Source organism: Sinocyclocheilus rhinocerous, unplaced genomic scaffold (assembly GCF_001515625.1).
Source record: "Sinocyclocheilus rhinocerous isolate Xijiao unplaced genomic scaffold, SAMN03320098_v1.1 scaffold711, whole genome shotgun sequence".
NCBI classification, from domain to species: Eukaryota; Metazoa; Chordata; class Actinopteri; order Cypriniformes; family Cyprinidae; genus Sinocyclocheilus; species Sinocyclocheilus rhinocerous.
This window is the reverse complement of record NW_015641018.1, coordinates 1,952,672-1,977,255: the sequence shown is the minus strand read 5'-3', so window position 1 is coordinate 1,977,255 and position 24,584 is coordinate 1,952,672. Positions and strand designations below refer to the sequence as shown.

The following is a 24,584-nucleotide window of genomic DNA, read 5'->3' as shown; positions in this document are numbered from 1 at the left end:
CCAACTTGTCCCTTTTTGACCCAGCGCTGGGTTGCCAAAATAACCCAAATAGGGTTGTTTTTAACCCAGCCGTTTTTAGAGTGTATAGTTTGGAGGTTAAAAAGTTTGTACAGTGCTGTGGGGACCATCATCTCATTGTAAATACTAAGAAAACAGAAGAAATGATTTTTGACCCAGGACATTTGGGGGGACCACTCTCCATTACTGGTCCATAACATTTGTATTACCCAGGTTCATTCTTACAAATACTTTCCCTCCCTCTAAACTCTCTTTGAGAAGGCCATGGTTTAGCAGGCAAAGCCACGTTCCTCTGGTTAATAACAAATAATATTAACAAATAATAAATTGATAAAGCTGTTTTTGAGAATAAAGCTGCTGCAGGACATAATAGTGGATATTTTCTTTGTATTGTCTCAAATTCTTAATTCAAGACAATCAAGAATTTCCTACAGATTTAGTTTGTTCCATCAGCAAGCTAAGCATGTAGTCATACTGTGAACTTACTCACTCCTAAAAATCACCAAAAACACAAGTTTAAGCTCTTTTAATTCAAAAATCTTTTCTTTTCACAACAGAAAAAAGAAGAAGAAATAAAAACAAACAAATTCTGGACGTGCAAGTGGCAGGTGTTCAATAAAACAATTTTAAAAATTCAGTATTTCAACAACAGTCCTATGTTTGTACACTGCGAATGATTGCTGTTTGGAAGCCTTTATTTTGACATCTGAAATAAAGACACTGTATTTCTCCAGTGAAATTACGATGTGCTGCTTTTTGACACACGTTAGTCACTATGATAATATTTCACTTTGGTTCTTCAGAGTAGGCCTCTAAACACGGAGAGGCTACAGCAAACTGAAAAAAAAAATCCAGAGAAGGTAGTTTATGTGGATTTTTGTAAAAAGACCAAACAAATGCAGGAAAAATTACACAAGCCTCTTCTTTTTTGCTGCACCTATCAGGAAGAAAATGGACAAAAAAGAAGACCATAAAGAAATTCTCCACACAGTCAAGCTCAAAACATCACAATGCAATGTTTAAAAAAAACAACAACAGAAAGACATACAGATACAAAACATAGAAGTTTCTTTAAAAATGAAGACAAATAGATGCATTTAAGATGAAGTTCTGCATGACACCAGCTCCTGAGCCGGCGCTTTTACATCTGATTGGACAGATAGACCTGCAGCCCGACCAATCAGACAACAGATACAACTCTGAGGTAGATCAAAGGCCAAGCTGACCTGGACATCTCTAAATACACAACCACACACAGACACACAGAAATCTGCTTAACTAACTGTATGACAGACAGACGAAAGGCTTGTTTACAACCGGGTTATGAACCTGTGATCAAGTCTTCCCTCCGTCCAACTGCTTAGAGATGATCTTGTGTCCACATTTACGAACTAGATTAAAGCTGAGAGCCAAGATTGAGGAAAAAAGACACAAACTACAATTCAGTTTGACCAAAACCCATTGCAGTAGTCCATACTATTGTGTTCAACAGTAGGCAGAAAAGGTCTTTGGTGGAAAGTGTCGTAGTTGCCTTGAAGTTGCGCGTTTATTTATTTATTAAATTGCAAGGACGAATGTTTTAATTACATTATTTATTCAAAAACTTTGTGGAGTTTCTCGTTTGGAACGTATTTTTGCAAAACTGTGCTATTGTATGTCTATAAATGTATCCGTTAGGCCACAAATGTAGGTTTAATTTACATAATGAATGGCATTACTGATATTTCAAGGATTTCAAGAGAGCAAAAAAAAGTTTTTTCTATAATCGACTTATGAAAAGTCTATTAAACAGTTACATTTGTAAAGTTTCTTCTTGCTTTCTACCTAAAGAAACATTGCACTTCTGCCTTTTTTCTGAGCTTCAAACAAAATCCTGATGTGTTCAAAAAGGTAAAATAAATAAAAAATGGCACTGTAAATAAAATCACAATCATCCTGTGAACAGAAGGAACAATGTCAGCTTTCCCAAATCCACAATATCCCTTTTATTAGTCCCACCCACATACCTCATCTAGCTTGACCCCGCCTCCCACTAAACCCCACCCACCCGCATCTCAACATCCACTTCTACATCTACCGAAAGACTGTACACATGGATTCAGTGGAAAGAAGATTCATCCACAACAGACACACGATCCCTGAAACAAACGCGTTTGATTCAGAGCAACATTAAAAGTCAAACAGAAAAGCCTTTGCTTTGAGAGACAGGAGCAAGGACCAATAGCCATCAAGCATTGCATCAGCCATTCTAAACCCCACCCACCTTATTTAAAAGGTAAATATTTGAACTACTAAAAAGGCAGAGTGGAAGACCAAAAAAGCAAACAGAAAGCTCTTCATTTCGACTCCAACCGCAAAAATGGTTTCTTTTGTCTGTTTGAGAAACAGTCCATAAAAACGTAATAAAAAGCATACTTAAAAAAACATCATGCATCGAAAGGTGTCATCACCATCATCATCATCATCACTCAATTTTACTCACAGACATGGTCTGTGTTAATAGTTCTTGGTAAAAAATAAGCATTTGTCATCTTCTCCTTCCTCTTTCTAGCAAAATAAAACTCTGCTCCCTTCCGTTGTCCATAATTGGTGTAATATTGCCTTGTCTTGATTTGTTGGAGAAAATGTTTGCACAAGAGTTTTCTGAGGTTTCTTGTTGATGATTAAATCATGGACAAATTTCCTGCAACCCGTGCATGAGCGTCACTTCCTTTCTGATGTCACTTCCTCTAAATGAAAGCAAACGTTGTTACGGTATTAACACTCAGCAGACCGTGTCTGTTTCTGACCTCAGACGGTTAACCTGGAACAAAAAACAGCACTAGTCAAACACTGAACGCTAGTGGTGTCCTGGCATATTAAAGGTGATTCAAAATCATTTTAGGACTCAATTTAATGGAATAGCTCACCAAAAAATGAACATGGGGCCGTCAAACTCCAAAAATGCCAAAAAGTACCATAAAAGTTGTACATATGTGCTCTATTCTTCTGAAGCTTTGTGTTAAAATTAAGCTGCTGTAACTCTAAAATCTCATTCAAATGTTGCACAAATCGAACCAGGTTTGACATCGATGAGACTACTTTTAAAGTAATTTTTTGTCATTTATGGAGCTCAACATTTACTTTTATTATATGGTAAAGAGCACAGTCGACATTCTACAACTTCTTGTGTTCAAAGAAGAAAGGAAGTCTTATGGATTTTGCAAAACTTGAGGGTGATTAAACAGAACACCGATCCCCACAAGAATAAAAACATAATTAAATACCGTTTTATTGCTTGTTTGGTTGGAAAGGGTACGATGAAGGATCTGAAGAGGACACATCTTGTGGCTGTACACCATTTTCCTGCTGAAAAGACCATAGGCAGAAATGATAAACTTGAATTTCATTAAGCAAATATTCAAAAATATTTCATTTTTTGTGTGGTTTTCTGATAAAAAATATCTAAATATTCTCAAAACAAGATCAATCTGCTTGAGACAAAACTGTGTGTGATATTAAGAGAATTTTTCCTAAATAAAACTTTAGTAATCTGTCTTAATAATTCTCTTTTAAAAATATAATATAATATAATATAATATAATATTTTTCCAGTATACATTACCATTTACAAGTTTGGGGTCAATAAGGTTTTATTTTTTTTAAAGAAAATATTACTTTTATTCAGCAAGGATAAATGCTGTTCTTTTGAACTTGCTATTCGTCAAAGAATCCAGAAAAAAAAATTATAAGAAATGTTTCTTATTAGAATGATTATTGAAGGATCATGTGACAATGAAGACTAAAAATGCAGATTTGCCAACTAAGGAATAAATTAAATTGGAAAATATATTCACAATATTACTGTTTTTTTTTTTTTTTTACTCTATTTTTTTTAACTTAAAACAAATGTCGCCTCAGGGAGCATAAAAAACTTACAAATAAAAAATAAAATCTCACCGACCTAAAAATAAAGGTTTATACATAGAATCTTATAAATTTAAAAAGCCCAATCTGACATTAAAAATACACTTCACTTCAGATAAATTCTCTAAAAAGCTTTTTAAGCTAGAACTGGACCAACATCTAGACAATTCAGAAGACTGTAGCAGCCGTGGTATAACTGTCATTGATAACCTGAGTGTGGGACTGACCTCAGGAGGGATGGCAGAGGGCTGAATGTGGGCATATTGAGGAATGTAAGCTCCTGACATTCCTGTGTTGGTAGGAATAAACTGCAGGAAAGCAGACCGATGTGGCTTTATTAAAAACACAGGTGTAAATATTACTTATTAATTAGCAAATACGCAAATACGCTTGTGCCATATATTAGTGCAATCTGTGTGAGAGGATCATACGGTCGCAGTGCCGCCCAGAGAGAGATGGCCCATCTGCTGGGTGAGGGGAGCCAACATAGCGGAGGGCTGCAGTGACATGGGATGCTCCATAGAGGGCGACAGAACGGCTCCCTGAGTCAAAAACAGAGTACGACAATCATAATCAGCAACTACAGAGAAGGAGCAAGAAATCCAGCTATTAATATACATCTGCACTAAATAAGAGAGAAATTTTGCCCACAATAGGGCAAAAACAGGAAATACTGTGTGTGTGAACACACACACACACACGACTCTTTATGACTAGTTTAAGCAGTATTGTTTGTGAGTTATCTCCTGTTTGGAAGGAGACGTGAATAAAAGGAGAGATGCAGAGAGATAAAAGAGAGAATCTTTTGGCCTTACCGGGTGTTGCATGATGTAAGGCTGATGTGGCATCCATGAAGGATTCTGTACCTGGAGACACAAGCACAGATGTTAGCCAGGAAGCAGGTGCTGGTCAGAAACACTCACATCAACACCATGTGACCGTGAAGATGAAGTAGAAGATAAAGAGCTGTACTTGGTATGCAGAGATGGGAGAGATGTATGGGGACACTCCTGGCTGAGCCATTAACCGGTTCCCCATGGCATAAGGAGCAGCATAGTACCTGTAGCATCAGGATACCGTGTTTTTGAGGCTCTATATGACATCTGCACATCATTTTAACTATTCAATGGCAATTACACAATGCACAAAAACATCTTTTAATTGGACTTAATTATGATTTCACCAAATTAAAATCTGTGATCAAATTGGCCCTAGTGAAAAATGTATTTGAAATACATTTATTTCATGCTAAGTATACTACAAATAAATGTACATATTTAAGTGCTTGATAAAAATACCCTGCAACTGTACTTTTAGTATACTTAAAGTCTGCTAAACTGGAACAACTAATTTTGTTCTTAATGCACTTTAATTACATTTTACATTTTATATAGCGCTTTTCTAGGCACTCAAAGCGCTTTACATTGTCAGGGGGTATCTCCTCATCCACCACCAGTGTGCAGCATCCACCTGGATGATGCGACGGCAGCCATATTGCGCCAGAACGCCCACCACACACCAGCTTATTGGTGGAGAGGAGACAGAGTGATGAAGCCAATCAGTAGATATGGGGATTGTTAGGAGGCCATGATGAGCAGAGGCCAATGGGCAAATTTGGCCAGGATGCCGAGGTCACACCTCTAATTGTGCGGAAGTAGTGCTGAAGTCTAAATGAAGATATACTGAAGTATATTTGATTGTGCTAAAGTGGAACTAATGCAAGTATACTTCAGGTACACTTTAAATATGTTGCATTTAAAGACCAATATTATTCAAAGATCATACAATCCTCATTAATAGTGACATTAAAAAACATTTCAGGCTTAATATTAAGAAATGTGCATTGTGCACAAGTAATACTCCAAATAAAGTTTCATTATGATTTTTATATCAGTAAGTCTAGAGTGATATGTCAGTAAATATGTTAATAAATTGAACTATACTTAGTATGAAACTAATGTATTTTAAAAGTATTGCTTTTTTTCTAAGGGGTACAACATGGCCATGACTGAACTAAAACGAGGGTTTTAATTAGTACAACGTGCTCATGATTTAACTAAAATGTGGGAACAAATCAGTGCAAAGTGGCCACAATTTAACTTAAAAACAGCAAACAAATTTGTACAATGTGGTCTCCATTTAATTAAAACAAGGGAGCAAATTAGTACAGCGTGGCCTCGACTGAACTAAAACAAGGGGGGAAAATCAGTACATCTTAGCCACAATTTAATTATAACAAGGGAATAAATTAGCACAACATGGCTATGATTTTATGTAACATGAGGGAACGGATTAGTACAACATGGCCACAATTTGACTAAAACTAAGGAAAGAAATGTGTAATTTGTGGCCCTGATAATTGCGTTTTTTTTTTTTGCATATCACATGCAGGGCTCTATAGAATAGGGTAGACAATATACATTATGCATATAAATGAGCAATTTAAGACACGTTCAAACTGTTCTTACCCATTCTGAAGGGCGGTGTTAGGGTCATAGGTCAAGGTCATTCCACTCTAAAGAAAGCAAAAGAAAAGTTGAACATTACTGGCTTCATACACATGATAAAGGCGGTTTCACTTTACAATTAAAGGATTAGTTTACTTCCAGATTAAAAAATTCCTGATAATTTCCTCACCCCCATGTCATCCAAGATGTTCATGTCTTTCTTTCTTCAGTCAAAAAGAAATTAAGGTTTTTGAGGAAAACATTCCAGGATTTTTCTCCATATAGTGGACTTCAATGGTGCTCAACGGATTGAAGGTTAAAAATGCAGTTTCAGTGCAGCTTCAAAGGGTTCTACATGATCCCAGCCGAGGAATAAGGGTCTTATCTAGCGAAACGATCGGTTATTTTCTAAAAAAAATAAAAATGTTCCACCATATGGAGAAAAATCCTGGAATGTTTTCCTCAAAAATCTTTATTTCTTTTCGAATGAAGAAAGAAAGACATGGACATCTTGGATGACATGGGGGTGAGTAAATGATCAGGAAATGTTTATTCTGGAAGTGAACTAATCCTTTAACATTTAAAATATGTTAATAATCAGATTTAAATGGTTGGAAACCAAACAAAGTGTGACGTATGATGTCATGTAAGAATGGCTCATTTTGCTTCAAGCCACAAACACACACCCATTCACCTGCTATCACGCCACACACACACACACAATTATAAACGGGACTTACTAGTCTCACCTCGGCGTCTCGTGTCCAGGTTCGTCCATTGGGGACGTATTTCGCCTGACTCTGTCTCTTCTTCTGCCCGCCGTCAGCAAACTTACACAGCAAAGGTTCTGATCCACCTGTAACACACACACACACATTTCACTTACAGTACAGTACAGACTATATAATCTATAGTCTCTAGCCTACATATAGACTATATATGCATTGTAAAGAACATTGTGCCGAACACTCACCCAGCATCCCAGAGGAGGACTTAATGAACTTCCCATTGAAGTGAGAGATCACGGCGTCGCACTTCTCTGTTGATTCCATCCTTAAAATAGAGCGAGAAAATTGAACATTTCACAACATATCCACACAAATAGCGTATATCTGACACTGATTCACACATGAACATAGCCGCACACACAAAATCAGTACCCAAATGTCACTGACCTGGCAAAACCCACTCCCCGACTCACTCCGTTAGTGTCACGGAGGATTCGGGTGGAGACGACCTGTCCAAAAGGTTTGAGTAGGTTCTCCAGCTCCTGCTCATCCATGGACACGGGCAGGTTGGACAGGTACAGGTTAGTCGGGTCCTGCTCCTGTTGCTGTATTCAGAAAACAAAACACATGGCACATTACACGCATTATTAAGCATCCTTCATGCGTCTATTCAGATGAAAACAGTCACTGTGAGGCTTGACTTGAGTCCAAAGATATCATCTTAAATGTACTTTGTGTAAATGGTCAAAGTAAGCATTTGTTCTTTTAGCTTGTTAGCTAACCTACTGTTCATGTAGCATACTGCTAACTGATTAGCCTGCTAGCGGTGGTTATGAACGAATGAATGAAATGCATTTGTCCGTGTTTCTCTCCATCTCGAATCGCGGTCACGGAAAGCGATTGAGAAACAGTGTCTCTTCCGCGGCTTGGTACACTTTCAACTCGTTTTTTTAGTCTCGAGCAAGACTGTACGACATTCACATTACGTGATTTGACTGATTTTTACGTAGAAAGGGAGACAGCGCACCGCATTAAAAGAAATGATCATTCATGTTTTAATAACCGCTGGCCAAATTCAAAAAACGAAACTAAAATTAAATCATTTTTGAGAGCAAGGGGGCCCCCTGGTGTTTCGGGGGCCCTACGCAGCTTGCATATTTTGCGTATAGGGAGGATCGGCTCTGAATATCCCTACTTGCTGTATCGCGCATGGCGGAGTTCTGCCCCGATCACATAATTTAAGATATGGGGGCAGAAAATCTATAAATTTATATCATTTTATATAGTTAATCAATATCACAGTGCCATTTTTTCTTCAAAAATCAGCATGATTACAAATCTGATATTGATTCAGTAAACAATAAGTTAATATTAATAGACGTACGTTTTAGTCACCATATTGCCTGTCTTTGCCCAATTTCGCCAACAAAAATAATTCCAAACACAGCCATCACAGCACTGTTTTGCATCTCTGAGCTACATGACGGTGTTTTGTTCCTGAATGAATCAACCGTTTAAATGATTTGGTTCAATCGCAATGACTCAATTAACAGTGACATGCTGCCACCTACTGGCCGTTTTAATTTCACATTTAAAGTGCCCCTATTATGCCATTTTCAATATTGCCTTTCATGCAGTGTGTAATTTAGCTGTATGTGAATGTAAACGATCAGCAAAGTTGTAAAGCCGAAAGTGCACAATAAATAAAGTTATTGTCTCCCAAAATAAAGAATCGACTCTCTACAGCCTAAACGAGTCGTTAGTAATTCGAATCCTACTTCCGTGACGGCTACACTTCATGGGGTAACAACTTTAGCATAATTCCCGCCTATGTTCTACGTTGGCCGGCAGCGAACAACTTGACCCCGCCCACAAACAAGTCATTTTACTGACGATTGCTTCTCTAATCTCGGGGAGTTAAAAAAAAATCAAGGGGAGTTCCAACGCAGGATTCACTAAACGCTTGCTCTTGAAAGATGGCTCAGTACCCTGTTTATTTGGACCAGCTGGCTCCACTGAATCACAAGTATGATAAATAATAGATGTTTATATTTTCTATCGAGCGTTCAAAGTATGGAACTATGGCAATAGGCGTATCGTTTTCGACACGCGCTGTACGCGATAGACCAATCACAACAGACTGGGCCATCTGACCAATCACAGCAATGTAGGCTCACGGAAAGGAAGGTTTTAGAGAGACTGAATCTTAGAACTGCTTTGAACGATTCGTTTGAGAATCGCTGGAAAATTAGGTGATATTAAATGCATATTTTGAGAAAACGAAAGCGTTTTTTGACCTTGCATGCATGTAATCCTATTAGGGATGTAACGATTAACCGCGAGCCGGTTGAAAATCGATTCAAATATGTGACAATTCAAATCGGTTGAGATGCTAAACAAATCGTGATTCATTTAGGGGTAGGAGTTTATAAGAATCCATGTCTGAGGGGAACTTACTGTCTTTAGAAAAGTTTAGATGGTATTATTTTCTTTTCCTCTTGCCTCTGTATAATGCATATTAAAGTTCATAAGTGCAGCGCTGCTTTGTTTACAGCGGAAACCAAGGGAACGCTTTACGCGCCACCTGCTGGCAGAGAGTGAATCTGCATCTAATTCAGCTCGTCCGCTGTTTCATGCAGATAATTTTTATGTATAGTTTCACAAAACTGAAGTCAAACCATTCTGTTTTTGCTTCAAATTTCGAAAATATACAATCTAATTTAGATTAAAAACTGTTCATGTTGCATGTATGCAGCAAAGCAATCAAAACCAACAAAAGAGCAATAATATGCAAGTGCTATATTAGTATATTATTATAGTGTTATATTTCAATTTGACAAATGTGCAGCATTTTGTCCAAGCAATAATAAAAGGACACATTTAATTTATAATTTGTCTTAATTCTCATTTTGTAAAAAAATAATAATAATAAAAAATTGTGAATCGAATCGAATCATGAAATCAAAATCGTGAATCGAATCGTGAGTTGATTGAATCGTTACATCCCTAAATCCTATTGTAGGAGACTCCCAAAAGAATATTAGGAACCTTAAAAATGGCATAATAGGGGCACTTTAAAGTATCTTTTCATTTTTTAAATAAAATCAGTATTCAGCGTTAAAATATCAAAACATTACTTATGCATTTGTAAGTGTAGATTAAAGCATTCCATGTTACATGTGCATGACCGTGTAAATACATCTAAATGTCACTTCAGATGCAACTTCTGCAAAGATGAATTTCGTTGATATTGATTTATTTATAATTTGTCTTAAATCTAATTTTGTAAAAAAAAAAAAAAATTGTGAATCGAATCGAATCATGAAATCAAAATCGTGAATCGAATCGTGAGTTGATTGAATCGTTACATCCCTAAATCCTATTGTAGGAGACTCCCAAAAGAATATTAGGAACCTTAAAAATGGCATAATAGGGGCACTTTAAAGTATCTTTTCATTTTTTAAATAAAATCAGTATTCAGCGTTAAAATATCAAAACATTACTTATGCATTTGTAAGTGTAGATTAAAGCATTCCATGTTACATGTGCATGACCGTGTAAATACATCTAAATGTCACTTCAGATGCAACTTCTGCAAAGATGAATTTCGTTGATATTGATTTCATTTGTTTGGTAACAGACTAAATGTATTATTATTATTATAATTGACTGATTAAATGTAAGAATTTGACTCAAAAGATGATGCACACTTTTAGAAAAAATGTCTTTTTAAAGGTAAAAATGGCCATAAAAAGGTAAAAATTAATTTAAACTTATTGGAAAATAATAATTTCTATCACTGCTGTGAACTGACCACACAGAATACAAAGAATATCAAAAACTTTAGGAGTCAGTTGTCCATGGTAGTCCTTAAGATAAACAGCACAATAACACACTCAGCAAAATATTGTCTAATTATTGTTATTGATAAAATCCCAGAAAATATCGAGATATCATTTTTTGTCAATATCGCACACTCCTACTCCCATGGTGGTGAAGATGGCAACACCCCGCCCATTTTTTCCATTGGAATCATGTGTCCGGTGTTTCAAGCGGGAGACCTTCAGGTGGTTTATACTCTCTGTCTGTGCTGTGATGTGGTGCTTGAGTACTTTGTGAAGCCTCAATAAAATTCTGTACTCGTCCCTCAGCTAACAAGGACACACGATACGCTACAAGCTGCATTTTGACGTTTGACTGGCTGAAGGCAGAATCTCAGCTCACTATTCTAAACGCCTCAGCAGAAATGAGGGCGGGCCAAGATAAGACGTCAACATTCCTCAACATGTATGCGTCAGACATGTTTACACAGTAAACACACACAGGTAATGGGGAAGTGGAAGAGTAATATGCTGACAGTAGGGAGGAAGAGGAAAAAGAGGGCAGATTAAAAACTGAAGATGCAGGCAGAAACGCCCAGCAGAACCTAGGAGAAGGTCACTGCAGGATTGTAACAAACATACTTCTCTGAGGCACAAAGATACAAAGGAAATGCATGTGTGTGTGACTGGACAAGAAAAGGAAGAGAGGAAACAAGGAAGAAATGCACATGAAAAGACACCAGAGGTTAAATTTTAATGTTTTACATCAACATTTCCTGAATCATCCTAGCAGACAGGTCATGGACCAGTTACTTATAAAAAGGAAGTGATGTCACAAATGGATGACTCACCTTGGCCATTTGAGCCTGAACTCCATTGGTCTTTAGTGCTGCGACGGCTTTTTGTGCGGACACAGGACTGTCAAAATCCACAAACCCATATCCTACGAAGAAAACACAATGCATTACCACAAACTATCTAATCTACAACTAACCACTAGACCAAACACACATCTTTAAATAACAACTCGCTCGTCACATCATCATGTTACCAGGGTCACAATTTGTAAGTGGTTTTTCAAATCGATTAGTGATGGTATCATGATAATATGATAGTACTTAGACATATGCAATATTACTAAATGATTATCATATTCATGTATCATGGTATTTACACTACTCTTCAAAGTTGGGGTATGATTATTTAGATTTTTGAAAGAACTTAATACTTTTTATTCAGCTAAGTTTTCGATTATCCGGGAGTGACGCGCGGTGACGCACTGCCAAGATGGCGTCAGCCAGCTCCGCCCACTTTGAGCTTCAAAAACGCTCTTCAGACAACTACGGGTGACGTCACGGACACTACGTCCATGTTTTTATACAGTCTATGGCTAAGACACATTAAATTGATCAAAAGTGACAGTATAATTTATACTGCATTTATAATTTTAAAAACCATTTCTATTTCAAATAAATGCTGTTCTGAAGGATCATGTGGCCTTGAGGACTGTTGTAATGACTGCTGAAAATTCAAAGAAATAAAATAAATTGGAAAATTAGTGCTGTCAATCGATTAGTCGTGATTAATCGCATCCCAAAAAAAATATTTGTTTACATACAACACGATGCATTAAGAGCCGGGGGGTGAAAACTTTTGAACAGGATGAAGATTAAATTTTTCTTATTTTGTTGAAATATTTTTTTTTTCCATTTAGTACTGCCCTTCGGAAGCAACAGAAGATACCTGCATGTTTCCCGGAAGACAAATTAAGTACAATTTACCTTGATCTTCAAATTCAAAAAGTTTTCACTCCCTGGCTCTTAATGCATCATATTTCCTTCAGGAGCATCGGTGAATGTTTGAACCTTTTTTAATAGTTGTGTTCGAGTCCCTCAATTGTCCTCAGTGTGAAAAGATGGATCTCAAAATCATACGGTCACTGCTGGAAAGAGTTCAAATATGCAAAAGATGCTGGAAAACTGAAGAATCTGCAGGACATGGGAGTATTTTTCTGAAGAACAGTGCTCAGTTTAACTGTTCAGAACAAACAAGGGACTCATGAACAACCATCACAAAACAAAAAAAGAAAAACGTAGATCATCCAGGTAACCGCACACAGTATTAATAAGAACCAAGGGTTTACAAACTTTTGAAGGGGGTTATTTTACTAATTTCAGCTATTTTTTTTGTCTTGTGGTCGTGGACTATATGCAAACATCTTATGTAAAATATCTTACTCAGGACAGTACTAAATAAAAAAATAACATGCATTTTGTATGATCTCTCTTATTTTGTTAAAATTATTCACATTTTCACAGATTCTGCAAGGGGTTCCCAAACTTTCGCATGCCACTGTATATATTTCCGAAAAATATGTTATGTTATATATTAATATATAATCAATTATATGAATATAAATATATACATGTAAATATTTTCAAAATATATACTGTATGTGTGTGTATTTTTATATATATATATATATATATACAGTGGGTACGGAAAGTATTCAGACCCCCTTAAAAATATGGGGTGCTGTGTGTACATTAATGAGGAAAAAAAATTAACTTAAATGATTTTAGCAAATGGCTGCAATATAACAAAGAGTGAAAAATTTAAGGGGGTCTGAATACTTTCCGTACCCACTGTATATACACATAAAAAATATACACAGTACACATACATATATTTTGTAAACAAAAACTTTTATTTTGGATGTGATTAATTATGATTAATCGTTTGACAGCACTATTTAAAATACAGTCCAAAACTGTTATTTTAAATTGTAATAATATTAATATAGACTTGCTGAGTATAAGAGACTGCATTCAAATACAATAAAAAAATTTACAATGACCCCAAACTTTTAAACAGTGGTGTATATGGTCCTGTTTTAAAAAAATACCATGGTAATACCAATTGACGTGACAAAGAAACATGGTATTACCAGAATACTTTTCACACAGGGTTAAAAAAAACACATAAAATGATATGAGAGTGTTAATTGTAAGAATAAAAAGTGTAAGAAGTGTAAGAATAAAATGAAATGACAAACCTTTGCATTTGTTTGTAGTCTTGTCAAGAATGGCTTTGGTGGACACGATTTTACCATATCTGCTTACAGACAGAGAAAACGAGTCAGTCAATGTGTCAAATGACACAACAGCACAGGAATCCATGACCTGCAGGACATGAAACACAAGATCTACCATAATCCCTGAGCTGAGAAAAAAATAACACCACCCAAATGAGCTCTCAAAGTCTGTTCGAGGCGCATTTAATTCAGAAACAAAGAGTCACTTGTGACAGAATTATCGACAGACACTTGATGCCGACAGCCTGGGTGCTTTAGAGGGTCACTGTGTGACAGACGAGGATTGAGTTGTTGTAATGGAGTGTCCATGAGAAACCTGTTATTACAGCACACAAATCAACACGGTTCAAAGGAAACACTTGTCTTAGCATGTGTGTGTGTGTGTGTGTGTGTGTGTGAGAAAAGTAACTTGCGATTAATAGTGTGGGATAAACATTGGAGTAAGTGAATGGTGACCGACTATCTTTGCATTTTTTCATACAGTTTTAAGAACAGTATGTGAGACTGTACAAATTATGCTATTAACATTTCATTAACAGTATATCCTACATTGTTGTGCACAAGTCATCACGCTATATGTCACTCACAAAAGTTGTGTCCAGTGTTTTATATTTGCTATTAAATTTTAAATAACATATTTCCTGGAAGTCTGACTGAATAATAAGTCAGAAAAGTAACAAAATTGTTTATTTACCTGGCTTATCCGTGACACTAAAAATAGAAATTAAGCATTGCATTGTGGGATACCACACTCGGTGCAGTTTACATTTATTAAATGTAGTTGGTCACACGAGCATTAAATGCATGCAGAATATTTACATACTAGTATGCACAGTACACAAACTTCCTATTGCAGAAACAGTGTGAGCAGCATACTAGCATGCTACTGTAAACACATTTTGGATTCTGCCAATTTTTCCTTGAAAAATATGGTGGAGAGAAGAGACGGCGAAAGAGAGGGAACACTGGATTTCGACCAAATCTGGAACACAAACTGAACTACAATTCAAAAGTTTGCTGCTTAAGAAACATTTCTCATTATCAGTGTTGAAAATGGTTGTGCTGCTTCATATTTTTGTGGAAACTTCATATTTTTTAGGAAGTTAAAAAGCATTTATTTGAAATAGAAATATTTTGTAAAATTATAAATGTCTGCTATGTTTGACCAATTTAATGCATCACTGATGTATAAAAAAGATCTTACTGACCCCGAACCTTTGAACTGACACAACACAGCTATGAAATGACTGCGTTTCAAGTGCCAAAAAATAAATGTATTCTCATGCCGGCTTAGATTTATTGATGTCTCTCTCAGGAAGGCTGCGCAGGAAAGAGCCGTGACAGTAGTGCTGACTGGAAAGGGCTGTTTTTCATTCACCTTCACCGAGGGCTGCTGAAATTTAAATACGCTCATATATTTATAATCCTTTTCCTGTGTCATTAAAACTCTGGCTGAGATGAACAAATATTTATTCAGCGTGACGTTTAGCAGAGCTGCATAAGCAAACGCTAAACAACATTTTGGGGCGCGTCCTGGGCCATGTCGTAAGAGAGGGAAAAGCGGAGCCAATCACATTTCACACACAGATCACAAGACTCCACGCGCCAGAGGGCCGCGCGACCTTGGCCTTGACCCACACGCTCCGGCAGGGAGGCCCCATTTCCTGCCCCCACCGGCAGAATTCTGTCAGCGGCTCCCAGAGCGAGGCTGTTTTTCAGCCTGATGCGGATCAAGGCAAATCAATCCGCGGCTCTGCCCTGAACGGTCACTCTCTGTGATTAAAACGGCTCCGGAAAGCGAGGTTACCATGTCACCGCAATACCTCAAAGCTGAACTGACACATTCCTCATGGTTTTAACCAAAATATACGGTTGTGATTATAACCGTGAAGTCTGTAGTATTGTGTTTAGTTATATGTACATATGACCTCAGCTTCACTTTTAACCAGGATACAAGCCAAAAGGATTATGGGCCCCCCATCTGACTCTTTACAATCAATTTGAGGGATTACCATGGAGATGATCCCGGGGGCAGCGAGGGGTAAATTAACCCACGGTGGGAATGTTTGAAAGGAATACATGCGGGATCGGGACGCCTCTGCACAAACAAGCGCTCTCGCGTGGATATAAACACACACGCACGCACGCATACATGTTTGTACGAAAGGGGACGATGATTCGTGATAGCATTACCAAATATTCCATTGTGTTCAGCAGGATGAAATTAGTAACAGCAGTCTCGCAGTATTTTAGGGAACTAAGCAACACACGGATGTTTGGTAACTAAACCCCTGACAACGTCTGCAGATCCGATCGACTTGCGACTTTTCCTGCTCTAGTAACTGCTGAATCATAGCTGCTGGCCTACTACTGCAGGCAGAGCGTCTGTTATGAACCAGCGGATCTCAAACAAACACTCACTGGTATGTGTGTGTGTGTGTGTGTGTGTGTGTGTGTGTGTGAGGAGGTGAGAGAGAAGAACTTGTGTAACATAACCAGAGGAGAAAGCCTTCAAATTAAAAGTCGACACTTGACGTTAAAATTATCTGATTAGTTTCAAGTTTCTAGTTTATACAGAGAAAATTAACAAATACAATGTAATTCTTTTAAAACCGCCATGCTATAAATGCTAAATAATTAAAATAAATATTAAATAAAGTCAGCATGACATGAAAACATGAGTTCCGCAAGTAAAATCCTATTCATTTTTGTCCTTTAGGGAAGTGGTTTTTAACGACAATTACTGTAAGATTCAAGGTTGTAATTTATGCTTACGTTATTGCATTATTTTACCTTATTTTTTAAATAATCATGTTCAACAGGAGAATTCCTGGTGGAAAAGTACATTACCCCTAATTATGCAAAGAAATCTCCAAGAATCAGAGAACTGTGACGAGCAAAACACGCTAAAGAACTCCCATGACGTAATTGAGTCAGTCTCCCTACACTCTCAAACCAAAATATTTGGATACATGTGCATATTTTGAAATAAACATAAAAATATATTAATTCTTTATACATAATCAACATCTTTAAATTAACACTTAGATTTTTTTTCTCTCAATAAAACCATTCAGTACACACTCTTGCAACTTTGCTTCGAATCAGCGTTTGTAATATTGTAATACACCTCATAACTGGTTGGTTTGGTTCATGGTTTATAACTTTCAAATGATTCATCAGTACATATTATTCCGAACAAAAAAAATGTTTGTCTTTGTAATCCTTACTTGCTCCGCCTCAAAAACCCTTAAGATAACATGTAGAAAGAAAAAAACATATCTTAATTTGTTTTGCAGAATAATGTAAGTGGACTTTGAACGATTAATTGCCGCTTTGAACGATCACGTAATTGTGGCATCCATAATTGTAATCGCGATTAGAAATTCGATTAATTGTGCAGCCCTACTCTGAAGCGACTATCATTTTTCAGCGGATGTCACCAATACCTCTTATTTTATCCACCAACATTCTCCATTGGGGTAAGCAGTGTCCACTTTTCATGATCCAATCGATTCCTAATAAATATAAATCAAGCCCTGGCCTTTTTTGCTAAATATCCCATTTCACTAATAAATACGTATGATGACAGATGTCAAATCATTGAATATCGTTTTAGGCTGACTTAAAATCATTCAGTTTAAATCAAATTCTGTATAAAATGTCTATTCCAAGTCGAGAATAGAAAGACATCACTTATTTGGGATATAAACCAGAACGAAAATGCAAAACGAACTTGGGCATTGCATTGTGGGATACCATGCAGTGTAATTGAAAACAATTCTATGCTATGTTTTTTTTATTAAATATCCTGTTAAACTTGGAATCACATTAGATTATTTAAATAAAATCGGAAAATTAGATCATGTGATAGACTATAATATCACTGACATGAGTGAGGTGGGTTTAGCTGGTTATTAGTGGTATAGTCTTGTAAAAGCTGATTTGTGGGGTAAACAGGGGCTCATCAGGGTTTATCCCAAAACTTGACCTAATTCTGACAATCTCACATGTTCAAGCTCTTAACAGACGCCAGCCCTGCTGTGCTGCAGAATCTCACAGCAACAGGAGAACAGAACAAGAACTGTATTTATTTGGTTAAATGTATATCCAAGACTCTAATTGACATGGCTGGTGATTTTGTCATGACATAACAGCCAATACTCACGGCTGGCAGAGCTTGACCAGGTCGTGATCAGTGGTTCCTGGCGGTAACCCGCGGATGTAGAGGTTTGTTTTGCTGAGTTGCTCCCAGCCGGTTGTGCTGCTGCTGCTGCTACTGCTGTTGTTGGTGCTGCTATTGGTGCTCGGGCTGGGCGGGGCCATCGGGAGGGTGGGCGGAGCAACAGGAGGCTGTCATGGGAGCGGAACAAAGATTTCATTGATTTGATAAATGCATAGAAGATGACATCACATAATGGCTGCACTGAAACACAAAAATAGTGACTTCCAAAACAAACCATGGACACACTTCTCTTTCTTCTACACTATAAAGAAAATATCCACACTAATAACGTAAAAAGAAAATACCCCCACCTCACTCTCCCCTCAAACACGCTGTGGCAGGGCAACTCCATTCATCATGATGATATCTTTAACTCTATCTGTAGTAAACTGGTGTTATTATTACACAGTCAGTCATCGCCAGTGAGTCTGCCTACATCCACAGCTCCCTACAGTCTAATTCCCATTAAAGCGAAGCACAAACAGGCCTAGAGGCATAGTCGGTCCTTCAACTCTCATATCAGTCCAATCTACGCATTCTTCCAGAGCTGAATGTGTTGGGATTATTCCACTGGATGAAAGCCCATAAAACTCTGGAGAAGTTCCTAATGCGGCATCAGTTCCTTTCAACGTTTGCCACACGGCTGTGTGCAATGATTAAAGGGACAGTTCACACAAAAATGAAAATCATGGCATCGTTACACACCCTTATGTCGTTCCAAACCCATGTGGCTTTCTTTTTTCTTCAGGGAATCACAAAAGGAGATGTTTTAAAGAATGTGCTGGCTGCTCTTTTTCACTCAATTATAAGCAATGGGGTTGGAAGTTTTCAAGCTTCAAACAAGATGGAAAAGTATCATAAAAGTAGAAATTTAAACCGTAAATCTTAGACATATCTTTGCTTGTGAATGAATTGCGTGATTTTTTTCCCCAAACAAGCCTCGCCTCACAGCTAAAAATGTCATTGGTCATGTCAATCAGAGTGCTGACTGCCTACATAACGCTGAAACAAATTCTAACCTCTAATACTAACCTTAAAGCTGCAGTCCGTAACTTTTTTTTAAAGGACAGATTGTAATCCAAAAAGGATTAGCCTATGTGTTTATGAAACACATGTGATAAATTATATTCCAGTTTTAAATGTGCATCTGATTACAGATAGCCAACTTGGGATTACACAAGTTTTGTATTTTAAAGAGAACCACTTCCAAGGAAGAATAATTGGCTTTTTGGGTTAAAAGAATTTCTTTATATGAAATTCAAGTGGTATGACAATTAGAGATTAGACTGAACAGAAATTGAAATCTACATGTATACATGTAGTTAGGGCTGTCGCGGTGAGGGAATTTCCCTTGCGGTAATTTTGAGTGGCTCAATAGCGCGGTATGCGGTATTATCGCCATATACATAACCAAATAGTGTTGAAACAGGAAGTGAAGTAAACAGAAGAGAATGACAAAATAACGGTCCACATAACAGAACATAAACCTGACAATAAGATCGTTAGGCTATCGTTAGCCTATATGTATAACAGTTAGCCTAGTTGTAATCTGATCTTCTAATCTGACTGGACAAGAGACTTTCTATTGATATTTCCACCTGCGCGCGTTCTAGACGGGCTGTCAGTCAGTGCAGTTACAGTGTTGCGCCACAAGGTGGTGGAAAGGGACTGTCATTCAACTACACATTCAAAAACGCTGATTCATTCATTCAAAGAGACGTAATGAAACACGCTGAAATACGCTTGAAATAATTTTAACTTTGAGCGCCACTTTAGAAGACTCAGCTGACCAGCTATGCGTCGATGCTAAAACAGAGATTTCGCTTTCCTTGGACATGACAACTATTTTCACAAATATATATGACTCGGCCTGGAGGACAGAGGCAAGTAATCGCACGAGCTCAGTCGATCTCTCTCTCATTCACTGTCTGTTTAGGCTTAGTAAGTGCAAATCTACGGAGCCTCTGCACAAATCAGCATGGTACACATTATAATATCATTACTAACTTGTTTAATATTCAGTCCACATGCATGAAGTGTAAAACGAGAAGGGCATAACCTTACGAAAAAAGAAAACACGCAAAAATCGCGGTTGCTGCGGTTCTTGCATTCCTCTGCGGTTTGCTCGTCAATAGCGCGGTATTGCGATATTGCGGTTATCGCAACAGCCCTACATGTAGTCACGTAATGCTGATGTTGTTAACATAAACAATTTGAGAACAAAGTATAACAGTAATAATAATTTGCACGCTTTGATGTGATATGAGCTAAGTGATCATTAGATTTAATAACCATTGTAGCACGATTTATTGTAATTATTTTTTCCTCAGCTGGTCAGAACAACAGTGTCAGACTTGTTACTAACTGTTTGGATGACAATATCCGGTGAAAATTCTTATTTGGGTCATATATTCCAAGACATCGGCTAGAATCTGTGATTCCGAAGTACAATATCCACAAGCCACACAGTAGATTCTTCCGCACTGGAGTGCCGCACAACCCACTTGCAAGGAAGATAATTCCGCAAATAACTGCAATTGCAGGTTTCAAACAGAGATAGCAACAAAGAGGCAAAACTTATGGACTGCAGCTTTAAGCATAGTATAGTGTAAATCCTGATAAATAGTATTACTGTTTGTCAAGATCGGATCCATCCACAATACTTCTGAACTCTAAACTGAATCCATTAAGTCTGAACATTTCTTGACAGGTAACTAAGAGTAGGGGTGTCAAAATTAATCGTTTATACGATGCATTGCGATGCAGACAATGACTAGGGCTGGGACAATAAATCGATGCATCGCAAATCGAGAAATGATTCTGCATCGCTTCTGAGATTTTCCGAAGGCATCACGATTCGCTCTTGAATCGATTCTGAGCTTAGTTTTTAACAGCAGATGGCACTGCGTGCTTTAGAAATAGCCGTATTCTGCTTGCTTCCAGTTCCTTACACACGCACCACTTGAACCTAAAATAATAATTCATAAAGTTTGAAAAGGTTGAAGCGAATTACAAGGATGTTCACAGTGGGCTGTTTACATTAATCTCGAATCATAAAAGCCGATGTGCAAGTACATTTATCCACTTACATTACTCAGCCGAACGCACAAGCGCTCTTCTTCATGAGCATTTGAGTGTACGGTTAAAAACTAGCCTAGAGCGGCATCTGCTGTTAAAAATTAAGCTCAGAATCGATTCGAGAGAGAATCACGATGCATTCTGAAAATCTCAGAATCGATCCACGAATCACGATGCATCGATTTATTGTCCCAGCCCTAACGAGGACGATTCAGTATCAGTTCAGTAATAGATCATAACCAATTATAACGTACTGACGCTTTACTGACGTCATTTGTCGCATACATGCTTTGTCGCGGTAGCATACAATGGCGGAGGGAGGCAAAATGCGAGTGTGAGTAATTAAAAATGCTCCAACTACTTTAAAAGCCGAAAAACTCAATGAGAACCCAAAAATCTGAAAAAAAAATCTGACTGCTTGTATTTACTGACAAAATTTTATACATGTGAAGTAAAACCGAATCGAATTGAACCGAATCGATGACATGATAATCGTAATCGAACCGAACAGTGAGAACAGTGTAGGTTCACACCCCTAACTAAGAGATTGACTTGACCAATGAAATCGGCTAAAAAAACATTCAAATGTGTTCCGGAACTAGATCTTCCAGTTAAAAAGGCACTTTGTTATTAATCGTAACAATTTTTGGGCAAACTATTATTTTTTTTAAGATGAGAATACATCCTTGACCAAAAATCTTTAGAGAATTTACTGGGATATGTGGAAATTAAGCCTTTATTCATCTTTTAGTGCTTGTTGTGTATTCAATTGGGGTTTGAGTTTGACTCAAGAGTCTCACTACCAAACCGCATTACCGAACTCACCACAGAGGCATGTTCATTCATACTGTGAGTAGCGTTTTCATCCATAAATCTGCTTTAGCAGAGAGGAAGGAATGTTTTCCAGAGAAAGATCACATGATGCAGGAGTTCTCTGGGATACAGGATGTGTGGGCCTCTCGCCCACCCTGAGTAGTGGCCACCACAGCCCACATCACTGACTCACTTCCTTTTTTTAGTCACTCATTAAAACGGCTCCATTTCTCCCAGCCATCACAAAATGGCTGCCTGTTAAACATCAGCGGGTGATTGTTCACAGAACCAAATCACCGCAAAAGTGACGGCAAAACCTCAAAACCACAGTCACGGTTAGAAAAGACAGTGGCTCTGGCTCTGAAACTATTCTTAAATGCATGCATAAAAGCGCATGTGAATAAGAGTATGTGTTCACCTCTGTCGGGTTAGTGGGAGTTCTCCGTTTTTGACACACTGACCCATTTTCACATGAGCGGCTCACACACTTGTGCGCTGAGGTGAAACTGGACTTGGCCCCGTAAGCTTGTTAGCGACTGTTAATTACGGAGGCAAGAGATCGAGCCACTTTTCCTTCCACAACAGCGTGAAAATCACACACTGAGAGAGATGGATGACTTAGAGCATTGTATAGCAGATTTATGGGAAGAATTTGTTGGAAAACACCCGAGGATCTCATGCAGCATATCCACAAAATGAAACGAGAAAGGTGAACAGGTCAGGCAGATGGAGATCCTGTCCTAGTTTCCTCTTCAATCTGTCAAACAACTGTATAGCTGATCATTTTCACACATTTTCATGATTAAAATACATTGATTTCAAGTGCTGTATAAAAAGTGCTCACAGACTCACAGGGAACATGTCCAGTTTATCAACTGGGAAAATAACAAAGTCATGGGAAGGGTATCTAAGGCATAGAAAAAGCAATGGGAGAGGGAGAGGGGATCACATTCGATATCCAAGCCATCTCTCGTACGTCGGCGTGTCCCTTGGGTCCTGAGCTATGCGCTGTAGTCATCCTAGACCATATGGTTCCTATAAACTGTGAAATCCTGAAGCCCATTAACTCCTGCTGCCTCTATCACAGCCATCACTCTGAGCTCCACCACATGAGCGCCTATGCAAATGCATGTGTAAATGTGTGATTTCATGCAGTGTGTGTGCGTGCGCGCGCCATCCATAAATTCGCACATCTACAGATTTGGAATGTACAAACAAGCAATGTTCAAATAAAATTCCACAGGCCACACCCTCTGTTGGCCCACCAATTGCTGGAAAACATTCTATTAACTCATGAATATTAATTAGGCAAAGATTCTTCAGAACACACCCAAGAATCTCCTGACACAAGTTGCCATGGGAGACTTTCACCACAGGCTTCTCTCATCCTCATCCTCATCTCCTTTCACTCATTAACACTGAATATGCTAATATTCATCTTTATAAAAAGACAGGTACTTTAATGGGATACTACAAGATATCTTTAACAAGTGCAATATGACAGGAGGAATTCACTGAAGAACATGTCTGATGCATGTATGTGATAAATGAGTGTTAGTAAAATGAAATGACACTTCATTAGTCTCATTTCTATTTCTGGGCTCACTGTGACATCCCAAAGCAGGAAAAAGACACTTCCAGTTCCGTCAACAGACTTTATAAATATTGCATTGTGCAAGTGCAGACGAAGCGGTGTTGTGTAATACACCAAATTAATATAAATGGATAAGATTAACATCCAAAAAGCCCTAATGACGAAAGAACTCACGCAAAACCGAAACTAGTTACTTGAAAGGCAATGGTCGCAATCTCAAATCACAAACCATCTGCCTACCTAGACCGCATTTTTTGGTATCATAGGTGCGTGCATCATTTTCGTCTATCATAATCCCGTTCCGAGTTAGCAAAGATCAAAAACGCCGCACGCTCCCTAAAATGCTGTCTAGGTAGGCAGCTCGCTAGATGTTGAGACACCGCCGCTCGCGCGCGCGCACGAGCAAGAGGAGGTAAATACATTCTGTCCCAGGTAAAGGATCTACTGACCCACTGTGAGTCCATCATCTTGTAGTCTTTATCATCATTACCATTGCGATGTCTCACTTCACCTACCTGCTTTCGATATGACGGAGTTCTCATTGGGTTGGCCGTATTTGCGAAGATCATCCTGTATTCCCCTGTGTTATGTGACCCAACGATGAATTAAAAAATCTACTCTCAAAATCAGTTGATATCAGGTTACAGTAAAGAGCTGTAAATTTTCCACATCGCACACTTCAATGTTGGCTTCGGAGTGAAGTGATAATCCGTGCTTTGAGCAGATAAAGGTTGCTGCTAAATAAAAACCTCGCTCTTGATAGATGCTTTATTCCCACCTTGGCTCGTCTGACCAGTTTCGGTAAATCGCCTGGTTCATTGATCTCGGTTCTGTTGCCCGCAGCGAAGACCCACCTACTG

The 24,584-nt window shown here is 38.0% G+C and overlaps 1 protein-coding gene across 5 annotated transcripts; it reads right to left on the bottom strand.

Annotated features, from left to right (window-relative positions):
• Nucleotides 1-535: 535 nt before the first annotated feature.
• Nucleotides 536-24,529, bottom strand: LOC107753799 (RNA-binding motif, single-stranded-interacting protein 1-like). Of its 5 annotated transcripts, none has more exons than XM_016570038.1 (14): nt 24,240-24,529; nt 18,183-18,367; nt 13,976-14,034; nt 11,772-11,863; nt 7,547-7,704; nt 7,345-7,424; nt 7,112-7,227; nt 6,393-6,439; nt 4,897-4,984; nt 4,740-4,790; nt 4,356-4,466; nt 4,152-4,256; nt 3,285-3,366; nt 536-2,821 (listed from the first exon to the last, which is right to left on the bottom strand). In XM_016570038.1, the coding sequence occupies exons 1-13, from the start codon at nt 24,291-24,293 to the stop codon at nt 3,289-3,291; spliced, it is 1,224 nt and encodes a 407-aa protein (XP_016425524.1). In that variant the 5' UTR covers nt 24,294-24,529; the 3' UTR covers nt 536-2,821; nt 3,285-3,288. The 5 variants fall into 5 exon arrangements, with proteins under 5 accessions (XP_016425524.1, XP_016425525.1, XP_016425527.1 ...); XM_016570039.1 differs by having other exon boundaries at nt 3,285-3,363; XM_016570041.1 differs by having other exon boundaries at nt 4,152-4,232.
• Between the last annotated feature and the right edge of the window lie 55 nt (nt 24,530-24,584).

What these genes read in the sequence shown, in the direction of transcription:
- LOC107753799 (XM_016570038.1), bottom strand. Translation starts at nt 24,293, where the DNA reads ATGATCTTCGCAAATACGGCCAACCCAATGAGAACTCCGTCATATCGA. An exon ending in CGGGGAGTGGGTTTTGCCAG is followed by an intron (nt 7,425 to 7,546) that starts GTCAGTGACATT and finishes CTCTATTTTAAG; the next exon opens with GATGGAATCAACAGAGAAGT. An exon ending in CTCCCATCTCTGCATACCAA is followed by an intron (nt 4,791 to 4,896) that starts GTACAGCTCTTT and finishes TTGTGTCTCCAG; the next exon opens with GTACAGAATCCTTCATGGAT.